The sequence below is a fragment of the Chiloscyllium plagiosum genome, unplaced genomic scaffold (genome assembly GCF_037043375.1).
Source record: "Chiloscyllium plagiosum isolate Xiang-an unplaced genomic scaffold, Cpla_swu_hap1 HiC_scaffold_8, whole genome shotgun sequence".
In the NCBI taxonomy this organism is placed as follows: Eukaryota; Metazoa; Chordata; class Chondrichthyes; order Orectolobiformes; family Hemiscylliidae; genus Chiloscyllium; species Chiloscyllium plagiosum.
In genome coordinates this window covers 82,070,677-82,094,728 of record NW_028270146.1, presented here as the reverse complement: position 1 = coordinate 82,094,728, position 24,052 = coordinate 82,070,677, and the positions used below count along the sequence as shown (strand labels likewise).

The following is a 24,052-nucleotide window of genomic DNA, read 5'->3' as shown; positions in this document are numbered from 1 at the left end:
AGCCACATACTCACAATGGAAGAACTCAACTTTTTCAGCCATATAGAACTTCAGCTAGAACTTTAGTTAGGAATATTGCACATATTTCTTGGTCACCACACTTCCAGAAGGGTGAGGCATCTTCAGAGAGGGCACAGAAATGGTTTCCCAGGATGTTGCCTCATTTGGGATGATATTAGCTATCGTGAACAAATATCTACCATCAATGTGGTGTTCATTATGTATTTGTTCCCTAAGAGTCCTCCAAAAGTTTGGGACCTTGGCTGTCACAGCCTCCCTCAGAATCCGGAAGCCCAGCCTCATGTTCCACCGGCTCCAGAGGTGTGTAATAGCACAGAGTTGTACTGCACAGAAACAGATTCTTCAATTCAGCCAGTCCATATGCCCAGCATAATCCTAGAAGTAAACTAGTCCCAACTGCCTGCTCCTGTCTCACATCTTTGAATAGATTGTTTAGAAAATATCTCAAGAAAATATCTCAATTACTGAGACATAACGGTGCTATGCTGACTAGTTTGTGGCCTCGATTGTAATCCTCTGCACTTTGCACGGGTGTAGCTGCTCTCATGAAGGGTCACTAGTGTTATTCTCCCCACATGTGGTGTATCTCATCTCCCCGACACAGTAAGATTCCACAGAATCTATGAGCATTGCACCATCCCTCCTGTGGTCCTGAGCACCAGGTTTGATCGATTCTGACTGTGATGCTTTGCCATTCCAACCTAGTCATTAACTCTGGGTCGATTATCCTGCTCTCCCACAATCCAGAGTATTGTTGATCAGCAAAGGGACCCCTTTGCCCATCTTTACTCGTTTCTTCAGATTATGGGTCTGCTTGTTCTGCAAGGGAAAGTGAAAATTTAGTGACTTAAAAAATACACACCTCCCAATCACATATACTGGACAATTTCATCTCACATTAACACTCGAGCTAACAGTGAATATCTAGCCTGAATCAGAATGGAGCTGATAGTACATCCTTATGACTGAGCTTCTATCTTGATGACAGGCTCTCATTTCACTTCAAAGTCAGTTTGCATTTTGACATTTTGATCTGCAAGGCACTACGTCTGAATCAATGAAAATCCAAAACTGATTCAAACCAATCCAGAACTTCTCATGCATGTACATTGTGAAACACTGTCATTTCAACACATTCCTTGCCCTCTGTATTGAAGTAAGAGAAAAAAAGACTTTCAATTATATAACAACTTTCATGTCCACAAAATGTACAAAGCACTTCACAGTCATTAAAGTACTTTTGAATTAGAAACACTGTTGCAATATACTCAAATGCAGCAGTCAATTTTTGTACATGAAAGCAATGATATAAATGTTTTACAGCGGTGATGGTGAAAGGTAAATGTTGACTAGAACATTGGATTGCTTCCTGTTCTTCTTTAAGTAGTGCCATGTGATCTTTTAAGTCAAACAGAAAAGTTTATAGGACTCTTGTCCAGTATCACATTTGACCCAGATGGTTTCAACAGTTCAATACTCCTTCAGTTCTCCCTTAACATTGTACTGAACAGTGCAGTAGTCCCTTAGGTGATTCATCAGTCCTCTCTCAGTTCTCCCTCAGCCGTACAGTGTTGAGGGAGCACTAAGCAAATACTGAGTGAGTATTGCACAGTTCAGTACTCCTTCAGTTCTCCTTCAGTACTTCCTCAGTTCTCCCTCAGTGTTCCCTCAACACCAAACTTAATAGTACAGTACTCCCTCAACAATGCTGCACTCCCTCAGTTCTGTCTCAACACAAGACTGAACGGTGCTGTACTCTCTCAGTTTGGCCTCAGCACTGCATTGAACAGTGCAGTACTGCCTCTTGCTACCTCAATGTTCCTTCATTGCTCCCTCAGTATTCCCTAAACCATACTGAACAGTGCAGTACTCCCTCAACCGTGTATGGAAGTGCCATGTAAATAATGGGCTCAAATCCTAAAGTAGGCCTTTGATTGGCTTAGAAACTAGGACATCACCACAAAGCCAAAGAAAGCATTGAGCTGTATTCATTCCCTAAATGTTTAAATAGACATCAATTCTGCGATCAACAGAAACCTTTTTTGTGGCCATGATTGTGGCCATCGTGACGTGATTTAATCAGAACGCATTACCATTGTGATTATGATGGTGGTGCAAGGTGAATTAGATTAACCTTTTTACGTAATCTTTCAAACGTAAGATTAACCAAATCTTACGTTTGAACCTGTAATGAAAATCCTGTTTTACTTTAATCTTATAGCTACATGGATCTCCTCAATTGTGACCAATAGATCTTAGCCATGATGTGGAGGTGCCAGTGTTGGATGGAGGTGGACAAAGTCAGAAGTCACCCGACACCAGGTTATAGTCTAGCAGGTTTCTTTGAAATTACAAGCATTTGGAGCGCTGCTTCTTCGTCAGGTGAAATCACTTTAACAAATCTGTTGGACAATAGCCTGGTGTCATGTAACTTCTGAATAGATATTGGGATTGAGCAGGTTAGAGATTTAACCATGATCTTCACAAAGGAGATAGCTTGTGATTGAATAGTAGAACAGCTATACCTGCAGAATCATTGAATGCCTACAGTGTGGAAACAGGCCCTTAGGCCCAACACACCCACCCAGACCCATTCTCCTATTACTCTACATTTACCCCTGACTAATGCAACTAACCTACACATCTCTGAACGCTATGTGGGCAGTTTAGGATGGCCAATTCACCTAACCTGCTCATCTTTGGATTGTGTGAGGAAACCTACACAGACATGGGGAGAATGCGCAAACTTCACACAGACAGTCACCCAAGGCTATGATCTAACCTGGGTCACTGGCACTGTAAGGCTGTAGTGCTAACCACTGAGTCACCGTGCCACCCTAAGGCTGTGGCTGTGTGAGTGTAAAATGAATGACTAGATACCCAGGGAGGTCCTATTGTACAAGGAGCCACTTATTTGCCCAACACACATGATATGAAAATCTTAACAAAAAGTATGCTATCTAATATGTTGACTGTTTGCTGGCTGACTGGCATTAAGTATAACTATTAGTATAGTTCTCAAGAATTTTGTGCTGTCACTTATGTTAGATTATTTGCTTTGTTCTTTGAAAAATAAATAATTTGAAGCAGCAAGGAATGCCAGTATAAGATTAGTAAAATATTGCAGATTTCAGAAATCTGAAATTAAAGTACTCTTGCTGGTCAGGCAGCGCCTGTGCAGAGAGTAGCACTGCTGCTGTGAAACAGTCACTATTTGCCTCTCTGCAGATGCCTTCTGACTTGCTGAGTATTTCCTCCTTTTATGAATTTAGTGTAACTGATGCGTAAGCATTCTAAAATATTTCACAGCCATAAATTCAGTATTATTCTTTTTTTTAAATCAGGAGATGTATCCATCAGCATTTCAGTGTCAAACTGCCAGATCCAGGAGAATGTGGTGAGTAGTGTTTGCCGAAATTAAAGGAACACAGTTATTCACAAAGTGCAATGATAAACCATTCCTGAGGACAATTGTGCCATTACATTATCACACTTCAGAGAGTGTTACTTTTCCTCCGTGCTGCCCATTCTGTTTGCCCAGTCTAGTTAAAAAAACAGTCAGTCTGGGAGGACCATTCAATGACCTCTTGCAAGATACTATAAATAAAGTTAGCTCCATTGTAGCAGCAAATGACTCTTAACCCTTCATAATCAATAATCCTGGTAATCCCAACATGACTTCCTTGGGACACTATAGCTCACATATAAATGATCTCTTAATCTAAGCTCGATTTTTAATGTAGCACACTCTAGTCATAATTTCATCACAAATGAATTCCAATGGATTGTTTTGCAAAAGTAATGATTCTGAAGAGGTTAATGTCCATATTACATTGAACTTCGCACAATCTGACATTGTTTGAAGACAATCTCTTTGGTTGGGGCAGTTGAGTTCTGCATGCTACTAGATAGGAGCACATGTATTTTGTGCAGTTCCTAAGAGTCCTTATGCCGAGCAATTATGCTGAGCAAGCTAGCGTAAAATGTATTAACTGCTATCGTGCAATAACCGAACTTGTTTCGTTGGACTAGTGCCACTTCCATTGAGAACTAGACAGGTGCTAGATTGTGGCAGCAAACTACCCAAAGCAGAATGCTACTGGTTGTTTGACAGGGTAATTGCGTGCGGAGCAGAGCCGAAAGGTAAACATCAAACATATATTTTTAAAAATTTCAGTGGAAAACTATTATTTTTGTGTAAAATGCCAAAGGGAAAGGCTAGAAATTTATGTCAGCTCGCATGCAGAAGGTTCCTAAAATTGGATGTCAGCAGGCTGTTTGGAGAGGCAATGGCCTACTGGTATTATCACTAGACTATCAATCCAGAGACTCAGCTAATGTCCTGGGGGTGTGAGTTCAACTCCTGCTATAGTAGATAGTGTAATTTGAATTCAGTAAAAGAAAATCTGGAATTAACAATCAACTGATGAAACCGCTGCTGACTTTTGGGAAAAAAACACTCAACTGGTTCATGAATATCCTTCAGGGAAGGACCTCACTTGGTATGGCCTACATGTGATTCCAGACCCACAGCAATGTGGTTGATTCTTAACTGCCCTGTGAAATAGCCTAGCAAGCCATTCAGTTGTATCAGTCACTACAAAGAAATGGAATCAGATGGACCACCTAGTCTTGACCTAGGCATCAAAAAGGCAACAGCAGAAATAGCCCTGTCAACCCTGCAAAGTCCTTCTCTTGAACATCTGGGGACTCGTGCTAAAATTGGGAGCGTTGTCTCACAGACTAGTCAAGCAACAGCCTGATAGTCATACTCACGGAATCGTAACTTACAGACAATGTCCCAGACATCGTTATCACCATCTCTGGATATGTCCTGTCCCAATGGCAGGACAGACCCAGCACAGGTGGCAGCACAGGAGGACACAATCAGGAAAGAGTTGCCCTGGGAGTCCTCAACATTGATACTGGAACCCATGAAGTGTCATGGCTTCAAGTTAAAAATCACCAACACCAGGTTATAGTCCAACAGGTTTATTTGGAGGCACATTAGCTTTCGGAGCGACGCACCTTCATCAGGTAGCTAGTGGAGTAGGATCATAGGACACAGAATTTATCACGAAAGATCATATCAAAACCTGTAACCCATTCTAAAAGATGAAAGATTTAACATTAATCTAGGTTTGTTCAATGTATGTGACTATGATCTTTTGCGATAAGTTATGTGTCCTATGATCCTACTCCGCTCGCTACCTGATGAAGGAGCAGTGCTCCGAAAGCTAGTACTTCCAAATAAACCTGTTGGACTATACCTGGTGTTGTGTGAGTTTTAACTTTGTCCACCCCAGTCCAACACCGGCACCTTCACATCATGGCTCCAAGTTAAACATGGGCAAGGAAACCTCCTGCTGATTACCATAGAACTACCATCTTTCACTGATGAATCAGTACTCCTCCATGTTGAACAAGACCTGGAGGAAACATTGAGGGTAGCAAGAGCACAAAAAGTACTCTGGGTATGAAATTCCAGTGCCCACTACCAAGAGTGGCTCAGTAGCAGTATCACTGATGAACCTGGTTGGGTCCTAAAGGGCATAGCTGACAAATTGGGTGAGGGAACCAACACGTGGAAGAAAATACTTGACCTCAGCCTTACCATCTGTCCCTGATAGAATCAGTAACAGTGACCATTGCACAGCCTTCTAGAGTCAAAGTCTCACATTCACATTGAGTACACCCTCATAGAATCGTGGATTCCCTATAGTGCAGATAGAGGGCTTTCACCACATCAAGACTGCACCGACCCAATGAAGAACACCCACCCGGACCCACCTCCCTACCCTCTCTATCCCTGTAACCCTCAATTTCCCATAGTTAATCCACCAAACCTGCACATCTTTGGACTATGGAAAGAAAACTGGAGCACCCGGAGGAAATACATGCACATACGGGGAGGACATGCAAATTTCACACAGGCTGTAATTGAACCAGGATACCTGGAGCTGTGAGGCAGCACTAACCACTTCCCTCCACCATGCTGCATTGCCCTAACACCATGCTAAATGGGACAGACTTCAAACAGATCTAGCAACTCAAGACTGGGCATCCATGAGGCACTGCAGGGCATCAACAGCAGAATTGTACTCCAGCACAGTTTGTAACTTCATGGCCTGGTTTAATGAAGAGTGCAAGAGGGAGCAGTACCAGGCATATTCAAAATTGGTGTGTCAGCCTGGTGAATCTACCTGACAGAACTAATTACATGTGGCATTCTGAAGTCCTGCCACATCCAAATGTGAATGGTGAGAGACAAGTAAACAACTCACTGGAGGAGGAGGCTCCACTAAGATCCCCATCCTCACTAATGGAAAAGACCAACTCATCAGTGCAAACGCAAAGCCTGAAGTATTTGCAGATATATAAATAAAATAGCTACAAGAGCTAGTCAGAGGCTAGGAATACTGTGCCGAGTAACTCACCTCCTGACTCCCTACATCCTGTCCACTATCTACAACGCATAAGTCAGGAGTGTGATGAAGTACTCTCTACTTGACTGAATGGCTGCAGCTCCAACAACATTCAAGAAGCAAGATACCATCCAGAACAAAGCAGCCCTCTTGATTGGCACTATATCCACAAGCATCCACTCCCTCCACCACTGACATTCAGGAGCAGCATTGCAGAAATTTACCAAAGACCCTTAGACAGCTCCTTCCAAACCCACAAACATTTCATCTAGAAGTCAAGGGCCTCAGGCGCCTGACTGTGTGGAGTTTGCACATTCTCCCCGTGTCTGCGTGGGTTTCCTCCAGGTGCTCCGGTTTCCTCCCACAGTCCAAAGATGTGCAGGTAAGGTGAATTGGCCATGCTAAATTGTCCGTAGTGTTAGGTAAGGGGTAAATGTAGGGGAATGGGTGGGTTGCGCTTCGACGGGTCGGTGTGGACTTGTTGGGCCGAAGAGCCTGTTTCCACACTGTAAAGTAATCTAATGTAATCTAAAGTAATCTAATCTAATACATGGGAGCATCACCACCGTCAAGTTCCCCTCCAAGTCAGTCACCCTCCTGACTTGGGAATATATCGTCATGCCTTCACTGTTACTGGGTCAGAATCCTGGAGTTTCCTCCTTTGTGTTTTGTAGATGGTGGACAGGATTTAGGGAGTCAGGAGGTGAGTTACTCTGCACAGTATTCCTTGCCTCTGACCAGGTTTTGAAGCCACTGTATTTATATAGCTGCGAATGCTTCAGGCTTTTTGTTTGCACTGATGAGTTGGTCTCATTCATTAGTGAGGATGGGGATATTTCTTCTCCAGTGAGTTGTTTAATTAACCCCCCACATTTGCAACTGGATGTGGCAGGTCAACCCACAGCAGGTGGACATCGGTTCAAAAAGACAGCTCACCACCACCTTATCAAGGGCGAGTTGGGATGGGCAATAAATGCTGACCAGTCAGCAATGCACATGAGTGAATAATAACAAAGGTAGCTGCACTGTGCCTGTCATTCGCCCGCCTCCATGGATATTTTTTGAATGGCATGGGATGGTTGGTGCCAAGTGTCTATCCCATCAGGTGAAACAAGGCAGTCTTGTGGTCAAGCTGTGGGATATTTTCTGTTCCGGTTCCTTGTAACCTACTCAAAATAATCCACTCCATGTTTACCCTTCTCCTCGCCCACTCAGTCAATCCTGGCCCCCACCTCCCAGTATCAGGGCCTGTGTGGGGGCAGGCAGTTTCAGCAATGACATGCCCTGTGCTGTGGCTGAACAAATGATCCATCTGCCATTTGTTTAAAACTAATGTAAAAGTGACAGCAAATTTAAAATAGGTGGTGGATTTATCGTTGGCATTACCATCTCTGTAAAAAACATCATCATTCTGGGAAATGAATCACGCTAAATCACACTACGTTTTCCTCTCGTCATTTCATCAAAAATACTCTTAACTTGAAAAAGGTGCTTTTTATACTGAGGAATGTGATTGGGGCACTATAAGCGTACATAGTAGCCAAATGTCACATTCCTATTTATATTTGATGGGTGAGGATGATTTTAAGACAGATGAGTGACGTTGTCTTCAATGAGTTGCGTTGGTGATTTTAACACATTAAACAACTGACTGCTTCACACCCATCTATTACATTTTCAGCTGATATCCTGAGAGTAAAAAAATGCAACTAAACTGCAATGCTTCAAAATGAATTAGCTTTATTTAGTTGACTTCAAACTAAAAATGCAAAGTGGTATGAAATATATTTTAAAGGGAGCACTGAAAATAATATCTATTCATGAAACATTATGACTTGTGATTTTAAAATTGAAAAGCACCTTTTATAACACCTTAGGTTATATGTTATATAGTTTCAACCTTTGTAAAATGTTTCCATTTATATTTTCATTTAAGCAATGCCTGTTTAAGTTAAAAAAACATCAGAATAGAACAGCACATAGGAGCTCCTTCAGACCATTGTGTCTACACAAACTTTTCCAAAGAGCAATTTAGCTTATTCTCTTACCCAATCTTTCCACAGATCACTGATTATTTTATGTTTCAAGTATTTATTCATTTCTCTTTTGAAAGCTCCTATTGTACTCATATCCAACAACTTGCAAATCCCCAAGCACTTGCATAAAAAGATTTTCCTTATATTATTTCTCATTCCTTTGCCAATCCCCTTAAATTTGTTACCCACATCTTAATTTTCCACCCATTAGAATCAGTGTCTCTTTATTTACTTCTTCTAAGTTCTTCATGATTTTAAATACCTCCCTCCACTGTGCTCTCAGCATTCTGTCCTGGAAGGACTTCTCTAATCCATCCCTGTGAATATCATCCCTCATTCCTGGAACCTTAATAGTAAATCTCTTATGTATCTTCTCAAGAGTCTCACCTCCTCCCTGTGGTGTGGAACCCAGAATTGAACATTATACTGCAGCTGGGCAAACCTAGGGCAGAGTTTTACCTGAATCCTGACACTTTGCCTATAAAAGAGCCTTCTGACTGTTCATCATGGCCTTTTCCTGCTCAGCTCCATTGCTACTAACACAAGACCTACTGAGAACCTCATGTTGGCGTGGGTATTTTCTGGATTAAGCTTTCACTTGTAACCATTTCACATTACACTGATTTCACTTTATTCATGTGTGCAACGTCGTTAATTATTGAGGCGAGCTTAGTCACAGAGCTAAGCTGTGACACATCTCGTAGTTGGCAGGCCTTGCTGATTACAGGGGAGTTAAGAGATATTGTCATTATTGTACAAGAAACAATGTTGCATTTTAGCACTCACTCTGTTTTGAATATTCATGTTAGTGCTCAGTTTTGCCATTACCAATCTGTGGGACAAAGGTGAATTTGCAGATGCAGCTGTCCCTCCCTTCTTTGTATTGTAAAGGACTGTAAATAACTCTTGAGGTGGTTGGGGAGTTATTTGAAATTTTTAGATTAGATTAGATTACTTACAGTGTGGAAACAGGCCCTTCGGCCCAACAAGTCCACACCGCCCCGCCGAAGCGCAACCCACCCATACCCCTACATGTACCCCTTACCTAACACTACGGGCAATTTAGCATGGCCAATTCACCTGACCTGCACATCTTTGGACTGTGGGAGGAAACCGGAGCACCCGGAGGAAACCCACGCAGACACGGGGAGAATGTGCAAACTCCACACAGACAGTCGCCTGAGGCGGGAATTGAACCCGGAACTCTGGCGCTGTGAGGCAGCAGTGCTAACCATTGTGCCACCGTGCCGCCCACAATGTTACAGAAGAACTCAAAATCCTGTGAAGATTCTTTGGCCAACATCCTGAGATGGACCCCCATTTCAGTAGTACTATTTTTCTTCATTGACTAATTATTCCCAGTTCCCTTCCTACATCCTGGAAGCCAGGCACTTCCCAATTTATTTCTTTATCTCCCTGACCCCACTGTTGCCACCCCATGCCTACCACTGACTCTCTCTTCTCAGTCCTGAGTCTGTATGGAAGCTGCCATTTTCCTGTGCCCTTCCATGTGCTGCAGAATTCTAAGAAACAAAACCACTGACCTCAGACCAAAGTCAACTACTGCGTGCCACCAAACATGAGCAGTATGCCATAAAACAAGACACACTGACCTGATCGTGAAGGTAGGATATGACTGCAAACGGTTTTAACAAAATAAGTATTCATGGAATGCAAATGTGTAAGAGTCTGGCATGAAACAGTATCAGGTGCAATCTGCCAAACACACACCTAACTTAATTTCTCAACTTGAAGTTTCCATCAGAAGAATGAAATTTGAGCTCCGACCTAACTAAATCACCCCACCAGCCACATTTCCCACTCCTGCAGACCCCATAAGATGCCCCAGTTAGTGTTTAGTGAAACTTGCTGGCTTTTGTACTCTTTCTCTACTTCTAAAGTTCAGGATCTGAAATGCTTTATTAACCTGACCTGCCACTTTCAAACTTTGCATGTAAGCACTCTCTGTTCCTGTGTTCCCTTTCAAATTATGCCATTTAGCCTGTTTTCATTCTCCTCATGCTTTCTACAGAAATTTCTTCATTGAATTTCATTTGCCATGTGTCTGCCCATTCACCAGCCTGCCAATGTCATCTTAAAGTCTATCACTAGCATCTGCACAGTTTACTACATATCAAGTTTCATTTCAGCTGCAATGTTTGAAATTTTGCCCAGCACTCCCAGTCCTAATCATTAATGTATCAAAAACAGTAGTGGTCTTAGTAATAAACCCTGGGGAACATGGCTGATGATCATTATATATAGCTTATGAAACCTTTTGCCCTTGTGTGCTGTAAAATATTATTCAGTGTTGGAGATGAACAATATTTGACAACAATGTATGAGAGCTTAAATTTTAGCGTTTTAGGATTAAATGCAGAGTTTGTAATTTAAATGTGATTTTCTCAGTAATGAGGCTTACGTAAACTATTCCAGCAAATGTCAGATATAACTGTCTTCCAACAGGATATCAGCACAGTGTACCAAATATTTCCAGATGAAGTACTGGGATCTGGTCAGTTTGGAATCGTTTATGGAGGTAAAAAAAACTTACCGTACTGTCTAGAAATTACCATATTTTAAGAGCATCAATCGTGATTACAGACACAGGTAAATGAACAACTATATCCGAACGACACTCACTCAGTTGGAAGTAACTATTTTATGATGAGCGATTTGCATTTTTAAAATAATCTGTAAACTTTAATTTCTTCATTCATGGAACAAAACCCATTGTGAAGTACACAACCTGTCGCACTATCTACATTTAATGTGATCTGTAATTGTTCTTTTTCCACAAGGGTATTTGTCTCCAGTAAGTAGTATAAGACAATTGCTACTACATTATAAATGATATTTTATGGTCTGTGAGAGAACAAATATGGATTGTAAAGTGAATCTTTAACCTGGGCGATCACTTTGCTTTTATGAGCCAATTCTTCTGTTAGTGTGTTAATGTGAAGAGCTTGACAGTTGTATCAAGTGATGCAAAAGATGTGGGAGGAAAGGTTTTACATTTTTCTATAAGTCAACATTAATCACATGATGGGGAGTTAGTACAGTGTTTTTTGCAGTATGTAGATATTAGATGAAAGTTTTACAGGAAGAATTATTTATCAGCTTAATTTCTTAGTTCAATTCTATAATTAAGAATTTATCTATCACAATATACCAAACAAAGAAATGCTTGTGATTGTTTTTTTGCTGTACTAAATCTGTTATAATGCCAAATACATTGTTATTCTTGTGGTCTTGCTACTGTCTGCATTGATATTGAATAGGAATTTCAGCTTCTAAAACTTAGAACCCAAGCGGATGAAATCACAAGACTAGAAAATCAGGCATTTTTATATTCCATTTCAAGGCAACACAAGAAAACATGTAACAATTGCCAAATAGCTATGTACTGATGAAGAATAACAACAGACCAGGCAGTCATCAAAAAATGTGTTCTTCCACTCATGATTAACTTTTAAAATGTAGTTTACCTTATACTAAAGGACAATTACCATCAATGAGGGTGTTTAATGACAGTCACTGTATGTGTTTCTAAATTCCAAGAGGTTTACTTTTAACAATGTCTATTCATAGAAATTGTTCCTCAGGCCCTTTACTAGTTGGGTCATTGACACAGAGATTGGCATAGGTGCATTGATTTCCAATCAGATAAGGATTTCTTTGGCAACACATGCACTCAGCTTCATTTCGTATCAGTGTGATTGTTCTGTTTAGCTCTTTAGTATGACTGATTCTTTGAACGGTCTCCACTGAAAGAGAGGCAAAATAATATAGAAACACTTCAGAGTGTTATGAGGAAAATGTAGAGAGGCTGGCTTGTATCCTTTACAAATTTAAAAGAATGAGAGGTAATCGTATTGAAGCATATCAAATTCTGAGAGGAATTGACAGAGTAGATGTCAAAAAGATAACTAGAATCAGGGGATACAGATCACAAATAAGGTGTCACCTATTTAAGTTGGAACAGAGGAGCATTATTTTCTCTCAGAGGGTCATGAGTCTTTAGAATTCTCTTTCCCAGAACGTGATGGAGACAGGATCATCAAATTCTTTTAAACCAGAGGTAGATACGTACTTCACTGACAAGAGAGTCAAAAGTTCTCAGAAATAGACAGAGTGTGGAATTGAGGTTGCATTCTGATCCTTCATGACTTTATTGAATGGTGCAGTAGCTATTAGGGGCCTGGCCAACTCCTGCTCCTAATTCGTATGTTCCTATGTCCATAATCTTTTTTTTAGGCTATTTGGTGTAAAATGTCTACAAGAAATTTTGACAGGTTAAAACAAAACAATCAATTCACTGACATAATAAATACGCTTGATGAAATGTGCAATAGTTTTCTTGTACTCACTTGTGTGGATATCCACATCTAGGAAGTCATGGAGACTACCTCTGGCTTCCAGTGTTAGCACACATTGAACATCCTGATATCTATAAAGAACACCTGAGAAAACACTGGCATTAATCCCAGGCCTCAAAATACCACCCCATACATTTGTAATCCTGTAGCCCCTCGTGAAACACATTCCATAACCTACAAGCTATTTACAGCCGCATCTCTCTGTGTTGCACCTGATTGCAAACATTGCCCCATGGGATGAAGTCTCATGTTTCAATTTTCCACAGGAAATAAGGACAATCCTCCAACACTTGAAATGGGCCAGGGAAGATGTGGCTATCTGCTCCAGAAGTGGAACATGGGGCACAGGTCAAATTGTGACTTGTGTTCATCCACATCAAACCTTTGCACATGTACTGAGTTTCTGCCCTGAGAGATCCTTTCCTAATGATGTCACAACCATTCAGACTGCACCAACTGAAGCTGTTGAATGAGTTGTTAGGGTTATAGGAATAGGCCATTCAGCCCCTCAAGCTTGCTCCACCATTCCAGATCATGGCTGATTGTCTACCTCATCACTATACTCCCCCCAACAATCTTCCTTGATATCACTAGTAGCTAGAAATCTATTCATCTCAAAATAACCTCAAAATTGAAGTATATAACTGCTTCTCCAGCCTTACATATTAAAAAATAAGTGCCAGATTTCCACATTAATAGTGACCAGTTGCCCAAGGTTCCCGTTGCTTCACAAATGATAACCAAAGAGAGCTGGAGGGGGCTAGAAACGCAAATCAACAACTTAAATATCACAAGAAAAACAAATGTTCCACTATTGCAGTCCACATTTAAAGCTTGAATTTTTTTTGCTTGTTTGTTAGGCAAACATCGCAAGACAGGGAGAGATGTAGCAATCAAAGTAATTGATAAGCTAAGATTTCCAACAAAGCAAGAGAGTCAGCTTCGGAATGAAGTTGCCATTTTACAGGTAAATGGGGGAGAAATTCTGAATATTGACACCAAACATTGAGAAGCACCAGAGTTAGTCATGTGAGTGGGTGTGCTGGGAGTGGGTGAGAGTTGGAGGAGCACCACCACAGAGTGTTAACACGTCATCCTTTTGTCTTTGAGAACCAGGCTAAAATTAATTGGTTTTGCAGTCTTAAATCTTACTGAAAGAACCATAGAATCATAGAAAAGTTACAGCACTGAGAGAGGCCATTCAGTCCACTGTATCTGCACTGACTGAACAAACTTGCTGCCCATCCAATCTCACTTCTCAGCACCTGGTCTGCAGCCTTGCAGGCTACAGCACTTCAGGTTCCTTTTGCATGTGTTGAGGGTTTCCACTTCAGCCATTGAACTGGGCAGTGCATTTAACTTCTCCGCACCATACTCAGACAGCTAATTTAATGGATACTGTATTATTTTATTGTCTGTGGCAAAGAACATCTTCTCATAGGTATAGTTTCTTCACCTAGAATCTGCATCACCCTGGCGTGGTGAATTTGGAATGCATGTTTGAGACTCCCGAAAGAGTGTTTGTTGTCATGGAAAAGCTCCATGGAGACATGCTAGAAGTGATCCTGTCAAGCGAGAAAGGACGTCTGCCAGAACGTATAACAAAGTTTCTTATTACGCAGGTATGTGATGCTTACAAGGACAAGCTGATTAAAAACACAATATTCAAAACAGAGATGTAAATAGGACCATTAGTAATATTACAGGTGCATTTTCACTGTATTCTTTTTAATCAGTTGGCAAAATTAACATCCAGCCTGCAGCGAAAGTGAAGGAAATCTGCTTTAAAAATATCCCTAACACTGACTTTACATGAGAGGATGTGTAATATTAAAAAGCCTATATATGGGACATAATATGCAATCCATTTTGAGCAATAATCTCTTCAGTCAAAACTAGAGAGAAGCTCAGTCACTTCTGAATTCACATTATAGGGCTTGTCGTTAGTCTTGATTACTTTTCTAAAATCAAGTTCGACCTTGGACACCACCTGTGCTCGCTGTAGGTCTAATCTTCAGAGTACTAAGAAATTTCAGTGATGTTCAAACTACTTTGTAATATTTTCTGCACATGTTCCTCAAGTTATTTCTGGTTATCTCATTTGTGTTTCCTTCCAGCTAGTCATGACATATCCTTCACATTGCTGTTTTTCACCTAGGCCTAAGTAGTATCACAAATATGAAGTCCTATCTTTTCTTTCCATTAGTCAAAAATCTCACCTTTTATAGAAGCTTGTCAATCCTACTTGGCCGACTTGATTGCTTTGTCATGTAGCACAGTTGTAACAACTGAATTAACCCTTACACTGCTGTCATTTTCAAAAATACCTTGGCTCCTTGATTGAAAGTAATTTCCTACATTTTCAGCACATTGACTGTGAAGCAATGTTACTGTAATCAAGATGTAGTAGGTGGGATAAATACAGTGGACATAGGAGCATGTTTGACACAGTTCAGATGGGAAGTCACTGGAAAAGGTTAAGGGTTTAGATTTAGAGGGATGTGGCCAAACTGGATTATAAATTACTAGCGGTGTTCCGCAAGGATCTGTTTTGGGACCATTGCTGTTTGTCATTTTTATAAATGACCTGGAGGAGGGGCTAGAAGGTTGGGTGAGCAAATTTGCGGATGATACGAAAGTCGGAGGAGTTGTTGACAGTGAGGAAGGATGTGTCAGGTTACAGTGGAATATAGATAAGCTACAGAACTGGGCAGAAAGGTGGCAAATGGAATTCAATGTAGCTAAGTGTGAGGTGATTCACTTTGGTAAGAGTAACAAAAAGATGGGGTACTGGGCTAATGGTCGGATAGTTGGTAGTGTGGATGAGCAGAGGGATCTTGGTGTCCATGTACACAGATCTTTGAATGTTGCCACCCAGGTAAATAGTGCGGTGAGGAAGGCATATGGCGTACTGGCTTTTATTGGTAGAGGAATTGAGTTCCGGAGTCCTGAGATCATGTTGCAGTTGTATAAGACTCTGGTGCGGCCGCATCTGGAGTATTGTGTGCAGTTTTGGTCGCCATACTATAGGAAGGATGTGGAGGCACTGGAACGGGTGCAGAGGAGGTTTACCAGGATGTTGCCTGGTATGGTAGGAAGATCATATGAGGAAAGGCTGAGGCACTTGGGGTTGTTTTCATTGGAGAAAAGAAGGTTTAGGGGTGACTTGATAGAGGTGTACAAGATGATTAGGGGTTTAGATAGAGTCGACCGTGAGAACCTTTTTCCACGTATGGAGTCAGCTATTACGAGGGGGCATAGCTTTAAATTAAGGGGTGGTAGGTATAGGACAGATGTTAGGGGTAGGTTCTTTACTCAGCGAGTCGTGAGTTCATGGAGTGCCCTGCCAGTAGCAGTGGTAGACTCTCCCTCTTTATGGGCATTTAAGCGGGCATTGGATAGGCATATGGAGGATAGTGGGCTAATGTAGGTTAGGTGGGCTTGGATCGGCGCAACATCGAGGGCCAAAGGGCCTGTACTGCTGTATTTTTCTATAAATTGTTTTTAAATTCAAAGTTTACATGAAGACAGAGAGTTGGGCCAACTTTATTCAAAATGATTTGTGTTTCTCAGAGTTCAGTTTTCGGGTCTGTTCTGTTCACTGTGTGTCAATGTTTTGTAATTGATGTGCAGAGAATAATGTTAAAGAAAAAAATGAAATGTTAAAAACTAAACTAGTTTTGGAGGGATCACTTTTAAGTCAGTTGGTTGAAAAGCAGATTTAAGCAAGAGTTTAGTGAAATCTCAAAATATGAAGACTAATTTTGTTGCATCACATCTCTATCAACCGTGCAGTTGAGTTGACTTTTGACAATTCTTACATATAGAAAGCTGAAACAGCTTGTCAATACCATAATCCCACAGCAACCAGGCACCCATACCTTGCTTAGAAATGTAAAAGTGAAACCATTGCACACTTTGGAGAATTGTGCTACACTTTATTTCTCACGACATCACTATATTCTACATTATGTATTTTTCCTTTTTTAATGTTTATAGAGCACTTCTGAGAACAAAGTCAAGTTTGATTTTGTTTATTCCCAAAGTACACATTGAATAAACGGGTGGTATTATTTCTTGCATAACAATTTTAGTAATTTGACTTTTTTTTGAAAAAACAGATACTTGTTGCTTTGCGACATCTTCATTTTAAGAATATAGTTCACTGTGATCTGAAACCTGAGAATGTGCTGCTTGCATCAGCCGATCCCTTACCACAGGTTAGATTGAATATCTCATCTTCACGTCTGAGTACACATCCTGTAAATTCTGTATATCATTGTATTTCTGCACACTGTATTTCTTACCCAATCATTTTAATACTCATCAGACCTGGTGCTCTTCTAAATATAGGTCAAACTTTGTGACTTTGGATTTGCACGTATAATTGGAGAGAAATCTTTCAGACGTTCTGTGGTGGGAACACCAGCATACTTGGCTCCAGAAGTACTTCGAAACAAAGGTTATAATCGATCGTTAGATATGTGGTCTGTAGGAGTCATCGTCTATGTCAGTCTCAGTGGCACCTTTCCCTTTAATGAGGATGAAGACATTCATGATCAAATCCAGAATGCTGCTTTCATGTATCCGCCTAATCCATGGAAGGAGATTTCCCTTGAAGGTAAATTTACTACACAGATTTGCTGAGCACAGGAATGGAATTATAAGATAAAAAATATTTCACTATTTCTCATTTAGCTTTGAATCTCAAAGGGAGATTCAGCCACGGACTCCCATCTGCCCTGCAAGGTTCTCCCAATAGTACTACAGATCCCAGCCATATTTCTTCCTGAATTCCATCAGAGTCCCCTATTCTACCCTGAGGGCCAACCATTCCTTCTCCAGCCCTCTGAGATATTATCTAATCACTTCCCTAAACATTGGTGCATGTTCCAATGTGTGCTCCTACTGCTGCAGCTTCTAAATGACAGTGAGTTCTGAGAATTGAAATCCCAAGCTCCTTAGAGAAACTTGGTGGGAACCAAAATATGGATCATGCTGAATTTCTCAACAATAGTCTTTGCACAACATCCACTGAGCAGAGTGAAGACCACCGGATGCAATTTTCCCCTTCATTGGTCAACTATAGCAGAAAGTGACTGCACACAACTATATATTAGATTAGATCGAACTAGGGGCACAGTTGAAAACAGTGCTACAAATGCTTAATTATAATGGAATTCCATTTTATTTATCGTACACAAAATTAACTGCTAACATTACAGGTGCTATCAGCCTGAAGTGATTACAAAACATATAATTCACTGCATTTCCAAAAAACTAAATTAAAACAGAAACCTTGTGTACCTCAACAGTTTTCATTTACATCAGAGTTCCTGGTTAACTTTCTTATGAGCAAATTTTTCTTTCATAAGACCTCAGTGTAAATTGAGAACAAACTACGACAATAAGTAACAATCACACTGGTAAACGAAATTGTTGTGTCTGCCGAAACACTTGTAAATAGCCTTTATAATTCATATCAAATGTGTATTTTTTTGTGATTGTTCATTCAGCTGAATTATGATGATGGATAGCTTTTGAAATCTGTAGCCCCAGGGTCAAGATACAGAGCCAACACTTGACCCTTCAGAGAAGCTTTATTTGTTTGTGTGCATTTTCTATTTTCGGTGGCTGAGCTTAGAACCTCAATTATTTTTCTGTATTTAAAAGACGTGCGTGGTAATTGATTGCATTTTTGATTTCCAGCTATTGATGTCATCAATAATCTACTGCAAGTGAAAATGAGGAAACGTTTTAGTGTGGACAAGTCTCTCAGTCACCCCTGGTTGCAGGTCAGATTACTTATTTTTCTACAATTCTTTTCTGCATTATTTATCATTTCTTAAGCCAGCCTCAAGGTGCTTTTGCAATATCATCTTGCATCCAGATCAGTCTCACCCAGCTTACAAGGTAGAAATCAAGAATGGAATAGTTAGTAAATGTTGGCTTCTATAATTAAATTGCTCTCAATTCGCTTTTGTTAATCCTATTCAAGCCAGTGCTGGGAATGAGACCTTGGAGACTAAGCAGCATTCTATTTGGGTCTAGCTACTTCTCATTTTATAACTTGAAATTGGCTCGGATGTTATTAACACTCCCTGTGATGGAATAAGACCAAGTGAGTGGATGTGCAGATGTGTATATTGAGGTTCAGTCCAATCTTGCATTCTGTCAGGATCACAACTATCCTGGTTGTCATCTTTGCTATATGAATATGTGTACTGGATTAGGTTTTAAAATAATTTCTGATAGTCAGTTTTAATTTGATTGTTCCAAGTTTATACTTGCTGTCAAGAGAAAGTGAGGACTGCAGATGCTGGAGATCAGAGCTGAAAATGTGTTGCTGGAAAAGCGCAGCAGGTCAGGCAGCATCCAAGGAACAGGAGAATTGACATTTCGGGCATAAGCCCTTCTTCAGGAATGAGGATACTTGCTGTCAGTCATCTTTTGGTTCAGTACTACCACTTGCTCACATAACTGGTTCCTATGTCTTTTACATTGTGGAATGGAGTCACATTTACATTTTGTGTAATTAAACCTATTTTTCTCATCAACCTGTTCAGAGATGTTTTTACACAGCTCTAGAGCAGGTGAGGCTTGAAACCAGGCCTCTGGTCCAGGTATAGGGATGATACCACTGCACCACAAGAGAGCTTGACTCTTATTTACCTTGGCTGGTAGTATACATTACAGCCAATTGTATTACACTCCACCTAATTCTATTTCCTATTGATTTCAATAGAAAGGCCCATTGACTGAAATGTATAACAGGCTGTGGATTCACTACTGTTCATCAGATGTTACCGCTCAAGTTAAATGTCATAGCTTTACTGCTCAATTTCAATGTATATGTTGGTGTAAGATAATACTGTGCGTACAGAATGTTAATCATATTGGAGCTCCTCAAATCATTCAATCAACAGGTTATTAACCCTTCGATGAGATGTGGCTGAAGTGAACCATTATGCTTTTTGTCTTTTACAGCAAGTGAGCATCAAAGCCCGTGGTTATGATTGGACTCCATTTAAACAACGCAACTTACCTGTCTGTAGTAATGCAAAATAATTAACTTGCTGTGCTGCTCATATTGATAGTCATCATATAACTCAAACAAAATACTCTTTAAGTACTTCAGAGACTTCACAACTCAGTGGATGCAAGGTGTATCTTATTTACTAATGCAGGCTGACAAATCATTTGTTGTTCATTGGAAGCAGTTTCCATTTCTTCTTCATTTCCATTTTAACTATCTTATATTTGGTGTTTTTCCTTTAAAATATTATATGAATATACCTTAAAAAGCACTTTTCTCCAAATAACCCTCTATGCAATAAAGATCCAGTATTCCAAGGGTGAACAAGAAAGGTATAATTTGTAATATTCTGTCTAAAGGGTTGCAACTCTGTATTAGCCATATTTTGACCATGCAGCTTGATTGTTCCTTTTCTTCATCTTTGTTTTGAAGGACTACCAAACATGGTTGGATCTACGAGAGCTTGAGTGCAAATTTGGAGAACGCTATATCACACATGAGAGTGATGATTCCCGTTGGCAACAGTTTGCTGGAGAGCATGGTTTGGAATATCCAATGCACCTAGTCAATCATAAAACTGATTGTACTGAGAACACTGAGGTAGAGGAGGCAGAAATGAAGGCTCTAAGTGAACGTGTCAGCATTCTTTGAAACAAAATCGGAATCAAGTGTTGTAGCAAGTGTATCAGCAAGTGAAAAGAACTTATGTCAGGTAACTGCAACTTCTACTCCAACCACAACGAGGAGGGAATGCTTGCTAATTTCTACTGGTGAATGTAAACTTGCAATGCAGCTGCTGTTCTAATAGCTTCATCCCCAGTTCAATAATGAAATCGTATTGTACTGAGACTTTCAACTTTGACAAGTTCACTTATTGCATTCAAGCAACATTGTGTGTATATTTTTGTGTGTGGGCGACTATGTTCTTGTACACCCTGTGCTAATGGCAAGCACTAAATCAAAAACCTTTAAGTGAATAGATTGTATTTTTCTCATTCCATAAACAGTTTCCAGTGTGCCTTTCCATTTACCGATAATGCAGCCTGAGTTGGGGGTAAGAACTAACTTGTAAATTTTGCTTTATAAAACGTTTTTAACCTCTTTAAGTATTTAGCTACATAACAACTCTTGGAAGAGTGTAACATTATAGCTGTTCTGTGAACAATTTTCAGCTTGTTAAGAACAAAGGATTTATAAAACATACGTGCAACCATTGGGATAATTATGTTCAAAATGTATAGCTTATCAGCAACAAACTGTAATGAGGGAACAATACTCAAGATGTACAACAATTGAAGACTTCTTTAAATATACAAATGTGAGCTGCTTTTGTAAGCCTCAATGCCTTAGTAACAGTGTCTCTAAAGGATTGGTTAGGTCAAATTCTGCTACTTTCTTTATGTTGTAGCATTTTAACTAAAAATTGCTTGATACCACATGGTTTCTTGTTTAGAAGATTTGAATTAATGGAAATGTTGTCAGCCTGTGTCTAACAAAGAAATTTTGTGTCCAAGTGGCTTTCAATATTTATTGCCACAAGTTCAAAATTAAAGATGGAATGAAACTTTTGAACCTTCTAGCATGTAAGCATACAGTCCTCATATATGTGCACATAAGCGTATAAGCTCCTTGATACCTCTCCAATTACACGACTTTGCTTTTCACATGACTAATCACTTGGTCTGATCTCTTCAGAAACCAAGCTAATAAAGCATTTCACCAAGGCTTTTGCTTCAAAATCCCGATCCACCAAATACTCAGCTGTAATTTCTGTAAAGGTGTATACCTTGACCACACACAGATTAATGCTTCACTTGTCATATCTAAGAGACAATTTTCCCATCTGTAATGCAATTACGTGAAAATCAAATATAAAAGATGAGCAGATGAAATTTCACAACCATGAAAGTTTGGGCTACGCTGAGGTCATGTGTGAATGCAGTTGGTTCTGATATAATGTGATAGTTCCATTCTCGTGTGACCGTGTGCTCTAAGAGAATTGCGCAATAACTGCACCATTTAAACTGCTGGGGCCGGAATCGCGATATAGCCAATACAGGTAAGGAAAGGTCACGTTCTACAAATAACAGTCAATTCTTCAATTGTGTTAAAGCTAATTTGCGTTGAAGTTACACATGTTATAGCAGAACTGACTGTATTTTTCAAAGCTGTAACCCAACTCCATATTATGATATTATTATATTATGATATTATGATATAATGGTAATTTTAGTTGAACTAGTAATGGAGACCAAGGCTAATTGTCTGGAGATATCAGTTCAAATCTCGCCACAACAGTATGGTGGAGATTTAGTGCATAAATCTGAATGGAAGGTAGTGAAATGGTTTAGGAAGCTCATTCAGTTGTGTCAAACTGCTACAAATTTTAAATGGAATAAACCCCAAATGGACCAGCCAGCAACAACCTAGGCAATGGAAATGACAACAGCAGAATTAGCCATGCTGACCATGCAAAATCCTGCTTGCGAATATTTTGGGGGCAGGGGGTTTGTACCAAGGTTGAGAGTGCTGTCCTACAGTGTGGTTAAACAACAGTGTGTTGTCGTCAGAATCACTGAATGGTACCTTACAGACAATATCACAGATGTTACCAGCTGGATAGACCCAGCAAAGATGCTGACAAAGTGGTGTGCAGTAGGGAGGAAGGGTACCGAATGTACTCTAGGTAGGGGACTTCAATGCCCATCCTCATAAATCTCACAATTGTAAAGTATTTTACTACCTGGATAAAGACCTTTCAGTCCTTCCTGGCCCTGCTACTCATCAAATATCAATCTATTCTAATCCCATTTTCCACTACTTGGTCCAGAGCTTTGTATGCTATGATGTTTCGACTGCTTATCTAAATACTTTTTAATTGGTTTAATGTTCCTGCCTCTACCACCCTTTAAGGTACTGAGTTCCAGATAGCCAGCAGTCTCTGGATAAAAGTTTTTCCCTCACATTCTGATGGGCCAAAGTGCCTTTTTCTGTGCTGTAGACCACTAATCTGTCCACTCTAAACCTCCTGCTCTTTACCTGGGAACTGTGGTCCCTAGTTATTAACCCCTCTTCTAAGGGGAAATACTTCTCCTTATCTACCCTAACTATACTCCTTATAACTTTCTATACTTTAATCATGTCCCTCCTTAGCCATTTCTGCTCCAAACAGCCTCAGCTGATCTAGTCTCTCTTTATAGATAATTTGTTCCAGTCCTGGCAACATCCTGGTTACTCCCCTCAGTACCCTCTCTAGTTTAAGCACATCCATCCGATAGTATGGTGAGGAACTGTATAAATAACTCCAGTTCTGGTGTAATTAATGTTGTATACAGTTCCATCATAACCTTCGTCCCTGCCTTTGCTGATAAAAGCAAGTATTTCAAATGCGACCTTAACCATCTTATCTACCTGTCTAGCTGCTTTCAAAGATTAATGATCAAACACATCGAGATCTTTTTGGATCCTTCCTAGGATCCTGTCATTCAAGATATACTCCCTTCCCTTGTTACTCCTCCCAAAATGCATCACATCATACTTTTCAGAGTTAAATTCCATTTGCCACTGTTCAACCCATCTAATTATCCTGAAATTCTGAGGCTTTCCTCACTTTTACCACATCAATGATTTTCATGTCATCTGTAAACTTATTGCTCATATCCGTTACAGTCAAGTCTAGATTATTAATGTACACCACATACTGAAAGGGACCCAGAACCAATCTCTATGGTATGTCACTTGATAAAAGTTTTGAGTCACAAACATCCATTGATGATCACCCTCTGCTTCCTCCCACTCAGCCTACTTTAGTGCTTATTTTCTCAATTCCCCCAGATCCCATGGCTCTTAGCTTCTTAAACAGTCTGCCAAGTGAGACCTTTTTAAAAGCTGTACTGAAGTCCATATAGATCACATCAACTGCACTAGTGTCATCTACACATAGACACCTCCTCAAAAAAATCAATCAAATTTGTTAGACATGATCTCCAGACATGATTTGTTAGACAAAGCCATGCTGAGTAGCCTTGATGAATTCTTGCCTTTCCAAGCAGAGATTACTTCTGACCTCTCAGAAGTCCATCCAGTAATTTCCCTGCCACTGATGTTAAACCCACTGGCTTGCAGTTCCCTTTTTTATTCCTATCGCCCTTCTTG

General features: G+C 40.1%; 1 protein-coding gene across 5 annotated transcripts in view; it reads left to right on the top strand.

Moving 5' to 3' along the window:
- The window catches only part of prkd1 (protein kinase D1), a 334,526-nt gene extending 313,052 nt beyond the window's left edge, over window positions 1-21,474 (top strand). For all 5 annotated transcript variants that reach the window (XM_087990032.1, XM_043698044.2, XM_043698045.2 and 2 more), the window contains 8 exons: window positions 3,366-3,418; window positions 10,949-11,021; window positions 13,722-13,828; window positions 14,322-14,483; window positions 16,983-17,081; window positions 17,215-17,482; window positions 18,571-18,656; window positions 20,330-21,474. In XM_087990032.1, coding sequence (XP_087846158.1) covers window positions 3,366-3,418; window positions 10,949-11,021; window positions 13,722-13,828; window positions 14,322-14,483; window positions 16,983-17,081; window positions 17,215-17,482; window positions 18,571-18,656; window positions 20,330-20,548 — 1,067 coding nt within the window. In that variant the 3' untranslated portion in view covers window positions 20,549-21,474. The remainder of the gene's footprint in view (window positions 1-3,365; window positions 3,419-10,948; window positions 11,022-13,721; window positions 13,829-14,321; window positions 14,484-16,982; window positions 17,082-17,214; window positions 17,483-18,570; window positions 18,657-20,329) is intronic.
- The last annotated feature ends 2,578 nt before the right edge of the window (window positions 21,475-24,052 follow it).